Source organism: Nanorana parkeri, unplaced genomic scaffold (assembly GCF_000935625.1).
Source record: "Nanorana parkeri isolate BGI_ZX_2015 unplaced genomic scaffold, ASM93562v1 scaffold641, whole genome shotgun sequence".
In the NCBI taxonomy this organism is placed as follows: Eukaryota; Metazoa; Chordata; class Amphibia; order Anura; family Dicroglossidae; genus Nanorana; species Nanorana parkeri.
In genome coordinates this window covers 568,750-580,338 of record NW_017306909.1, presented here as the reverse complement: position 1 = coordinate 580,338, position 11,589 = coordinate 568,750, and the positions used below count along the sequence as shown (strand labels likewise).

The 11,589-nt window shown below is 40.3% G+C and overlaps 1 protein-coding gene across 1 annotated transcript in view; it reads left to right on the top strand.

The window, feature by feature from the left end:
- The window catches only part of SND1 (staphylococcal nuclease and tudor domain containing 1), a 496,769-nt gene that overhangs the window by 376,323 nt on the left and 108,857 nt on the right, over positions 1-11,589 (top strand). Inside the window, exon 7 of the mRNA XM_018563205.1 lies at positions 10,538-10,726. Within this exon, the coding sequence (XP_018418707.1) occupies positions 10,538-10,726 (189 nt within the window). The remainder of the gene's footprint in view (positions 1-10,537; positions 10,727-11,589) is intronic.

The window sequence follows — 11,589 nt, the reverse complement described above, 5'->3', positions numbered from 1 at the left end:
TGAAGATTGATTTGGCAGTGCTTGAGAAGGGTATACTTGCACATTAGACCAAAAACAATTCACAGCGGATTACTTGCGATTTACTGATTGCAGAGCTTTATTTTCTTGTGTCTTTAATATCTGCTTGGAGTTCAGCTTAAGTTTGTTCCTGTATAGTACTAGATGTGTTGTCATTAATTTTGTGAATTCTTTTAACTTCTGAAAGGCTTAAAGAGCGTCCTATGCCCACACTAACTTTGGTTGTATTGTATAAAAAGGAACGTTCTCTGTATCTATGTGTTTTGCTTGTTCTTTTGTGCTTTGTAAATACAATACAAAAAGAAAGGCGTAAAAAAACACAAGTAAAACTTGATTTATATACATGAACATTTATTGTTACAGATAAATATATAAATAATACAAGCATGTTCCCCAGCAGAGGGGGAAAAAAAGATACACTGTGCAGAGAAGCATTTCCTGCACACATGTCCATCCCCCAACCTTCTGAGATGGGAAAGAAGGACACATTACGTAAAGAATGATTTATGGCACAATAATCACATTTTGCGATTTCACTCCTACCCGTCTCTTGTTGGTGTTTAAAATGAACCAATGTAATAGTTTGCAGGTTGTAGAAAAGTGAAGTGCAATATAAACCGCTTTGGCACCTAAATAGTAATTTATACAGATGTTTACACCAGGAAAAGAGGGAAATTTGAGAAGGAAAAGAGGACATTTATGAAGGGAAGAGGAGACATCAGGAATGGGGTTCTGAAAGTGGGACAGTTGGGAGCTATATATGTGTCTTGGCCTAATGTAATGCGATTGAACAGTATATGAAGGCTCTAGCCTCCTTTGGCCTAAAATACAGTATATTGCGCATGGTACAAACACAGGTATGCTATTGGCTTCTGTTTTAGGTTAGGGTATTTACATGTTCTTTTCATATGGTTTAGCTAGGTTGTTTATGCGATGGTGACTATAGCTTTAAGAATATTTTCTCTTTTGCTGTAAGTATAACAGATTTGGTTGCATGATTGGCCAACTCTGCAAGTGTGTACAAGAAGGGATACATGGGCATAGACCATTTGCCTTAACTGCTCATATGCAGTCATGTGAAAAATTAAGTAGATCTCATGGAAATTGTTGTTTTTTCCCAGCATATTTGAGCAGGCAACCATTAGATCTTTTTTTAAACAGTGCCTACAATTAAAGGGGGTATAATGGATTTGGAACACAAGAAAAATTGCCAATCTTTCATTCATTCGTTTAGGCAACAAAAATATGGAAAGATATAACGGTGTGCTTCGGTTCATTTTGTTGAAAGCCAAATTTCTGGTCCAACTTTTGGACAGATAGCCTCAAAGTACACTTTGATGTGAAGCAGAATGTACAGTTAAATCAGTGACTGCGTTTTGCAGGACCTAAAACAGCAAAGCAACCTCGAATCATTACATTTCCATCAACATGCCTTACAGCTATGAGGTTTTCACCAGAAATACTGTATTTGGTTTGTGGCAAAATGACAAGCTCCACCTGCATATTTCCTAAGGAAATTCTAATCCAGGGGTAGGGTATTTCTGTTGATAGTCATTTGTTTTTAATGGGGTGTACTTTTTTCATTTGACTATCTTTTGCAGCTATATTATAAAAGTTATTTTTTGAAAATATACTCTCCTCTGTGTAGAAGTTATTCATGTATCATAAAATATATGCATGTTTTGGATTGCCTCTGTTTATTATCAAGTATTAGGGACTATTATGGTTAAGTCTATTAGGAACTTAACCATGGAAGTAATGGGCCTGTCTTAAAAATGTATCTAAACCCAAGAACAAAGATGTAACCTATTGCAGCTTTCTAGTCTTAAGATATGGTACCTGCAGTAGTTTTTGTTTTCAACCTTTTTTTCCATTCATGGAAGAGCAGTGTTTTCACCCTGAAGGTGGCCATACACTGTACAACCATCGCAAGACCTTAGTCTCTTGTTGGTGTTTAAAATGAACCAATGTAATAGTTTGCAGGTTGTAGAAAAGTGAAGTGCAATAGTAAGGTGGCCATACACTGTACAACCATCGCAAGACCTTAGTCTTCCGATGGTTGTAAAGTGATTAAAAAAACGTACGATCTGCCCATCTTGGACAGGCAAATCGTACTCTCGATCATCGCAAGCCCGCCCCCCTGAGGGGCAGGCTTCCGATGACCGCAATGCTGAACGGGCAGTGTGCGCGTGCGCACACCGGCCCGTTCGGCATTTGCCTCTCGAGCAACGTTCAAACCAGCCGAAAATCGTACGATTTTCGGCTGCTTTTCTAGCGTGCTCCTTAGACAAAAGACGTGCGACCGTACAGTAGAAACGGTCGCACGTCTACGTTCACACTGCTCGATCCTCGTACGATCGCGTGATTTCCCGTGATTCTCGTACGAGAATCGAGCCGTGTATGGGCACCTTGAGACAGGACTACAGATTTGAAATAAGAGCGAAGCACAGAAAGTTAGCAGCTCACAAGATTTCTGACTGGATCAATAGCTATTGTTTTGCATTTATCAAACAGATATAACAAAATGCTTTCATTAGTATATTTAACAGACCAAAAGAGAATTTTCTTTTTATGGTTGATGTACACTTTGTCTACTTATCCTCCATAGCTACCAAAACAACTTGATACTGATACTACGCAAAACGTGAACATGGTTATTTTTTGAGTAAAGTCCCCATACAATATTTATCTCCTCACACTTAGTCAGCAGACTCCAGAAGCACGTGTGCAGATACCATTTCCAATCTAACTCTTTTTACTGGCAAACATGCAGAGCTGTTAATGATCCCATCAGGAATATCTCAGTGGACACGGTGGACCTAGCTGATGTCTGAAAGCTGGTTGTCCCCTGAGTAAAATTACCCGGTGACAGCTCATGAAAGTGTAAATCGGATATGAATTCTGAGAGTTTGTCATATGCTACATCGTCTGCTAGCAAAGAGACACAGATTGTAATTTTTTTTCTCTGACTGGCAAGTTGTTTTGTATATCTTTTATCGAAGATAACATCTTAAAGAACAATTTCTGAACTACAAAATATGGTTAATACACTGAAAGGATAGCTAAACCCAAGAGCACAAAAATAATGTATTTCAGCTTACCTGTCCTTTAGATGTGGCGTCTGCATTCCTTTTACTTTTCAGACAAAAACATTTTAGCAAGTAGATAATTCTTTATCTTGCCAGAAATGCCTTGTCCTCGTCACTTCCTGTGAGCTTTAAAAAAAGCACAAACACCCTTTTCTTTATTGTGAAAATTAGTAGCACCATCAAGCCACCATATAATGCTGATGAACAACAGCAGACATGTTAGAAGTCCAGCCTGTGTGACAGCAATGACTTCCCCCATAGATACAGTGGGGAAAAAGTGTATACAGCACATGAAGGAAAAAAGGAAATGTGTTATTCGCAAGGATTACCAGGATAAACTAAAGGAAAATAAGCCTGAAAAAAAGAAAACTATAGTAACCACTATATGCAAGGACTAGTACACTGTAATATATTACATTTTTGTTCAGTTAGCTGCGGTAGTACTACTGCCGTGTTAGCGAGAGAATAATGTTTCTGCTTCCGCCCTATGTGAATGGATATCTGGGGGCCCCCTTGGTATGATTCCAATATGTCCCCTGCATGCCCCTGTCTAGGCATGAAGCCTGAAAGGCCAGGAAAGGGAGCGCAGAGAGCATGGAAATCCCCCTTACCCCCCGAAAGTATGTGGGGGTTTGTAGGGGAAGGAATATCTTGGTATCTCGAAGCCCCGTTTTTTTTTTGTTTCAAATAAGTTTTATTGAGTTTTCACAGAAGTACAACGTGGAGACAATAAAGCATTGAACAACAATCGTCAACCCTCACCGGGTCAACGTGCATTTCCATTCAAACAGTCTCATAACAGTGAAGGTCTTGGTATGGAAATGTCGGGTAGGAGACCAGGAGATGGGTTGGAAAGAAGGGGGATAGGTCGGTAAGGGAGGAGTGCTAGTCAGTCTCATTTAACCAAGGATTCCGGGAGTGTCCACAACGATATCTTTGGATTATCGGGCAAATCCTGGGGTGTCGTTGAAACATCAAGCGGCATGGCATCACCAGGATTCTTATAGTGTTTAGCGTAGTAGCCCAGAGAGTATGATCTGTGGGTAATCGGTGCCCCTTTTTGCTATACGTCGGAAGGGTTGTGGTTCCGGGTAGCCGAGGTGATTCCGGTTTGTGATTGCAGGGGGATGGGGGAGACAGTAGGTAAATGGGGGGGGGGGGGGGGGAGAGGTGAAGGGGAGTCGGGTCCAGGGATGTAAAGGGAACATGGGGTCTAGTATGTGGCTCAGGATTTAATACTGTGTGAGGGGCGATCAAGGGGTATAGGGTACGTCTGGTCCGATGGTAGCTCAGTGTAGAGTAGTGAGGTCAGTAGTACTAACAAAATAGGTCCAGCAAGCCCATAGCGAGCGAAATTTATCTAGCGTGTCTAGTTTAGTGGCTATTAGCTCCTCCATTTCGTAGACATGGCCCACTTGGGTCAACCATTCCCGAATTGTAGGGGTGTCTTCCTTTCGCCAATGGCGTGGGATTATCGTGCGTGCCGCGTTAATGAGGTGTCGGTGTAGAGATTTGAAGGCGCCCATAGGTTTGTCTGGTTCCCAGTGAAGGAGGGAGCGCTCCGGTGTGTATGGGAGTGTGGCCCCTGTGATTTTGTGGATCATGTCATGCACCTTCCGCCAGAAGGTTTGTATTAGAGGGCAGGACCAGAAAATGTGTGGGGGTACCAGTGTCTGCGTTGCATCTCCAGCACAATGGAGAGACATTTGGATGCATGCGATGTAGTAAGTGGGGAGTTCTGTACCAAAACACAAGGATTTTATAGTTTGTTTCCTGCATTCTGCTATTAAACGCGCTTTTGTGGGCTGATAGGCAGATGTCAGACCAGGCGTCGTCGGAGATTGTGATTTGGAGAGAGCGTTCCCATTTTGTACGGGGGAGAGGTGGACGCGTCAGAGGGTCTTGTCGGAGCAGTTCGTACAGCCAGGAGATAAGGTGTCTCGTGGGGCCTTTGTCTAGGCAGAGTCTCTCGAATGGGGTAAGGGCTCTAGATACGGAGTTTTTGCGTAGAGGGCCCGTTAGGAAGTGTCGGATTTGTAAGTAGACCCACCAGGGTAATGATCCCCGGACGGTGAGGTCTGTTAGGTCGGTTTTGGTCTTGAATGTGTGGGATTCGAAGAAGAGATGTGCTCGCAGTGGGGGTTCGTGAGTCCACAACGTGGTGAAGTCTCTCGTGACACCTGGAGGAAAGTCTCGGTTGTGTAACAGGGGTTCCAGGGGACTATGTAGGGAGGTGAGGGTGCCAAGGCGTCTGATGGCGGAAAAGACTTTAAGGGTCGCGCCAATAAATGGGTGGGGCGAAGCCCCGTTTTTAACATGGGATCACCACATATACACCCCATCGGATCCGCCCACAGGAATAACTACCATGTACATACCGGTAGTACCCTTTTACCACTTTATAAAGACAAAAAAAAGGGATTTAAATGGATTATTTCTTAATATTATTAGAACAGATTATTTTCATGATGCACAGTGTCGCTCATTCAAGAAGACTGAGGGCATCTGGGAACATGTCACCTCAGCATTCTCATATAATTATGCTGTATCATTGAGGACTGCTAGAGAAGATTTGAAGAGGACCCTGCACATTGCTTGAATTGAAGGTATGTTGATATGGTAAGTATATTTAATAATTTAAAAAGCAGCGGTGGTGGGGGCCTGCAGGGCAAGGCGTAGGGCTTTAAGCCACATTTGAAGATGGTTTACACCAACTTTATTATACCAGTTAACAGAAGTAATATACCTAAACTCAGTTTGGTCTCCTTGAACTGCTCCAGATTTTATCATTTCATAATATACATTTATTCACAGGCTTTTATGGTGGCACCCATACAAAGTGCATTGTTCTAACATTATGTGTAGGCCCCCACCCCATCGGAGAATCCGCTTTCTCCTGAAAATTATTTCCTAATTAGCAGAAAGAAAAACCAACAAACTGTGCAATTTATTTTAATTTGGTAAATAAGCCAGAACATTTTCATTAAGCGCATGTTGATTTGTTTTGAAGGATAAAGGCTGGCCCCTATGTGATAAGTTTACAATAAATGCAGAAATGTGCTTATTAGCACTCCTTTTTCCTCTCTGAGTTTTAACTATTTCGATGTACATGCTGGAAAAAATACGTGAATTCAGCTGATTGTTCATTATAATAATGGAGTTACCTATATAGTGAAACCTATATTTTCAGTACAGAAAGTTTTTTTTTTCCTCAAATATAAAGACAGACTACCATACCCAACATTGTAAGTAGGTGAGACATTAAGGCAGGTAAGACATTAAAATCCTTTACAGCTCATCACTGTAGAGTGGTTTTTCTACCTCCTGGTGTACATAGGGATAGCTAATATGTGTCATGTTATATGCAAGTGTGTCCTTGTGGTGGTCATTTGTGTGGGAGAACGTCTTTTATGTTTTTTTTTTAATTTATTTTTTTTATTTAATAATTCTTGCAATGTGGCTGACATGTTGCTCATATGGTAAAACAGTGGTAGTGACAGGTTCTCTTTAATGCAACATTAGAAGTCTATTAGACCCCTGATGCCTCTTATGCCCTTAGTCCATGCAAATTAAGGACACAGATTAAGGAGTCCTCAAGCTTTATTGCCCACTGGCAGCGAGGTTCTGTCAGCCCTTATCCAGCCTAGAAGAGATTTCCCACCTCTCTGCAGCAGACCTCGAGGGGGCGCAAAAGGTGGAGCAGGCTCCGCATTAGCCAATTGTCCGCCAGCGATCACAAAAATAAAAAAAAAGCTTAGGGAGAACAATATTCTAGTCTTTGTAACGTTGCAAAGCATATTTTGTGACTCAGTAGCTTAATGGTTCCTAAGAAAAGATTTTGTTCTTTATTTATTTTCTTTTGATTTGTTTTCAGTAACATTGAACCCATCTGTGCATTGTGGCACATTGAGACATGCATGCTTTGAGGTTCACTGGCAAGGTGTGTTACTGCCAAGCACCACACTGCAGGTCCTGCCATCTGTCTGGGAACCCAGCCTCTACATTTATTTTTCTTTGCATGTCTCTTCTTTACAGTTGTGCATAACTATGATTTTCACCATTTCATCAAAGCCTCAATTGTTTTGTGTGTTATAACAACGGTTTAGGTTTATTTTCACAGAATATATTGAAAAAAACATATACACAGCTACCATGAGTCAGCCTTTAATTCTACTGGTCCTGTGCTTTCAGAAAATGTTGGGGTTTAATAGGTGTTTTATAAGCCTTTATTTAACCTTCTTATATGTGAAGACACTGTACTGTGTATTGAGAGCTGCATAGGGTGGTTATTGAACCCTATGTCTGTAATGGGAAAACAATAAACATTTACTCCCTTGCTGATTAGTTTCTCTGTAGCAGTACATTAATTTTTCATAATACACAATAAGAAAAATTAAAAGCTTGTGGGCACAAGGATGTATCATTTGAAGGTTCTCCTCCTCCTGAATGGTGGTGATTTACAGCAGCCAGGGGCCATATTTCTTGTGTGACCACAATTTATTATATGAAGTAATTTATTTATTTCAGCTTTGGCAAGACACAAAAGTTGCATATTTCAGAAAGGTGTCAGGAGAAGTGCTCTATTTCAAGGTTTTATGTGAGGGTTATTTACTGAAGCAGCAAAATTCACAGCTTATATCAGGCAATATAAGAGAGGACTGGACAAGCATGGTTCATCACTGCAGTTGTTCTCTTGTCCTGTTCTTAGCCAAGGAAGAAATTAATAGTTTTGGTGCAGTAATACATGTTGCCCATAGATGAGAGCTGGACTTGGCTATCTTTGCCTAATTTCATAATTTTATTTGTGGCTTACATTTTTGGAAAGCTCCATTTACAGGCATAATATGAATGTTTACTGTTTGAATCCTCTTAAAGATTTTTAAAAATTCTGAAACAAAACACACAAGTGTACCCTGCGATACTGTGGTTTTTGCCATGATCTTCCTAAAGAGTTTTTTCTTGAAAAAAAAATAAATAACTTTTAGCAGATGCTGCACCACTGATGGCATTTTTATTTTTTTATTTAATGAATGTCTTGATCTCAAACCTTAATTTCTTTGTTTAGCAGATGAGCACAAAGGACTTTCTCCTAACCACAAAGGTTTATAGTTCAGCACTGAGGTTTGCTAGGTCTGTTAAGTAAATGGCTGAAACCAGTCCATGCTATTCTGTTAACCTGGAGCAACAGTTGCAATGCAATCACTAAAGCCAACAATAGCCCCAAAACTTCTAAACCTTCATGGCCACAACAATGGTTGCCATTAACTTGGAGACAAGCATTTTTATGACTTTACCAAAAAGACCATCTGTAAAATAGCCATCACATCATTCAAATTACATTTGATGGCACTTAACTGGGTACTTAATTTCATGCTGGAAATGGATTGCAACTGCTAGTGTATTTACTCGAATGCACATGTTTGTTTCATATCATTAAGTGCTCACTTTCTTGTGCTGACGCAATTAATCTGTACTAGAAGAACTTTTTCAATTTTTCTGATTTACCTTGTATTCAAACAGCACTTAATACCGAAATCACTTCACACTTTTCCTACCTTTTAATGTGACCTATAATCTGTACAATTCAATTAAAAAATACATTTAAAACTTAAACCATTTCGCTGCCAAGCCCTGCCTAACACCTTTGGCCTTTTTTGCAATTCATCACCGTTTGTAGAAGGCCCCCCCCCGCAACAGTTGCAGAAATGTTTATCAAACAATATTTTCAGCTCACACAAAAAAACCCTTACAAGATTCCTACATCTAAAATATTAAAAATTGTACTGAGTTAAACATTTTGTAAATTAAAAATTGTGCTTTTTTGAAAAACTGTAAAAAAAAAATGTAAAGATGACCTGTGATATTGCCCTTTTCAAATAGAAAGAGTTTGGGGCCGCAGAGTCCTCAATCTTTTTTTTGTTTTTTATTAAAGCCCCAGCACCCAATAAACAGGAGCCCTCAGTACAAAGGCTTTCTGTTCATTCACAACTTGAGGAGGCATAGTTGAGGAAGCATTCATTTGTTGATTTGGAGGTATGCTTTGGGTTGTTATGCTGAAAGGCGAAATTCATTTTAATCTTTTTAGCAGAGGCGTGAAGGTTTTGTGCCAAACTTGACTGATATTTGCAACTGTTCCTAAGTCCCTCCACTTTGACTAAAGCCTCCGTTCCAGCTGAAGAAAAATAGCCCCAACACAGAAACCTAGTTAAATCAATGCAGCACTTTGCTGTTTTAGTTCAAGGATTATGATTTTAATTAAAAATGTTCCCCTTCTTTATTATTGCGGTCTTTCCTCCACTCAAACATAAATCTGTTTTTGTTTGCATACTCATACATTTACATCTTATTTCATTTTACAGTATACTGACTTGGGATAGCACTAACTGTAGCAGTTTGATGTTGGCTTTTCTTATCAAGTTAATAACTTTGTATTCCTTGTTGCTTGTGCTACCAAAGCTGTGGCCTTTCGTTACAAATGGAGATTGATTGCCTTACAATATCTGTGACAAGGACAATAGTTCCTGCTATGTCATTTTTGGTTTGAGCATTCCAGTCTGACTGTATTGATTGCCTGTGCCTACCGGAACGTAGCTGTCATTGGAGGATATGAATTATTTTCCTGCTAAGTAGGACAAAGTAAGGACTACAAAGGGGTAAGGCATTGTCGTGGTTGCTCTTTGTAGAAGGCATGGTGCTGTGCATGGTGCTGTGCATGGTGCTGTACATGGTGCTGTACATGTGCACAGCTAAATGTTTGAAAATAGATGCTGGATGAAGTTGTATACAAGGAATGACGAAGCTGCCATAGTTGTGAAAAGGAGTGAAATGTACCATTAGTCTGGGTGGGAAAACACTTACTACGTCTTCATGATTTGGGACATGGTTGAATTCATAAAATAGTCACACTAATGCAAGTTAAAGTAATTGTTTTAAATGTAAAGTGTGTGTGTATATATAGCCAAAATCTTATTTTTGTTTTGGATAGAGTAGGGAAGGGTTCGGTCCCTATCAGGTTATATTTTGTATCTGTGTACCACTGGGGTGATTTTTCCTTTACTCTCAGTTCTGGAGATGCAAGAGGAAATGAGAGGGAATCTCCTTGAAATTAGATATAGCTGTCACTGGAACATTTTCCTTTTATACTGGTGACAACTCTACATTTTTGGATTACCCCTCACTTTGTTTTAATGGCAGTGGTCACCAAGTCAAATGGAGGGGTGATTCTCCCTAGCAGAAACATAGCAATACAAACTTAAGTGTGTATAATCCTCTCTCCATGAATAAAATGCCTTCACATAAAAAATAAACATTCTGCTCCTGATGTTTGGATTCAGTACTGCAAGGTATTAAAGCTGGAATGTTTTATGTCATCCATGTATTAACGTAAAATAAAAATATGAGCTGCCTGTTGAAATTTTTTTGTGTTTCAGGTGGAGGTGGAAGTGGAAGCAATGGACAAGGCTGGAAACTTCATTGGGTGGCTTCATGTGGATGGTGTCAATCTGTCAGTATCCCTAGTGGAACATGCGCTGTCAAAGGTCCACTTCACTGCAGAACGTAGCAACTACTATAAAACTCTCTTGTCTGCTGAAGAGGCTGCCAAACAAAGGAAAGAGAAGGTAAGTAGCTGTTTTTACTCATTGAATTAGGCATTTAATGTGTATTTATGCAAACCTGAGCTCTTACTGTATACTCCCTTGGGAAGACGGATGAAAATTTTTGCATAACTCATGTCAAGCCGTTACTACTCCCGTAGTACATTCCTCCATGGTGTATTGCCATGGGTTCTATGCATTTGCAGGTATACCATATGTTCTCTGTTCGAAACTGCTGTTCTGTGGTGGGAAAAAAAGGTATTGTACAGGGTAGCTTGTTTGATCTAAAAAAAACTTCAAACAGCTTCACTATAAAAAATATATTAACATTTATTAATATAATCCCATTTTTGTTGTTTTTCAATGACCAAAACAGTTTTACTTAACAGGATTGAAGGTCTTGTTCAAATACATTGGAGTGGCAGACTGCTACTACCACCGACTCAAGGCTTACAGCAAAACACGGCTTGCAGCTGGCCAGCTCAGTAAGGCCTGGTTCACACCTGGGCGTTTTACAGCACGTTCCTACGCGCTATAAAATGCTCAACATGTGAAAACCAATGATTCCCACCTGGGCGTTTTACAGCTCGTAGGAACGCGTTGCAAAAAGCCCTACGCCCAAAGAAGTACAGGAGCTTCTTTGGGGCGTATTTGCTGCGCGTATCCATTAGGATACAGCCGGATAGCCCTCGGAAACGCGCGTTTGTCAGGAGTTTTTTTATCGTGGAAACGCGCAGCAAACACACATATTCGTAATGCCTAGGTGTGAACCCAGCCTCAGGCTTAAGTCAGTGCCTTTTCCTGTCCTGCTATATACTCATGGTTGCTTTAGCGACAATGCCGCCGACGGTCCCCTGTGAAATAATAGCGGTCATTATCAAAGCTAT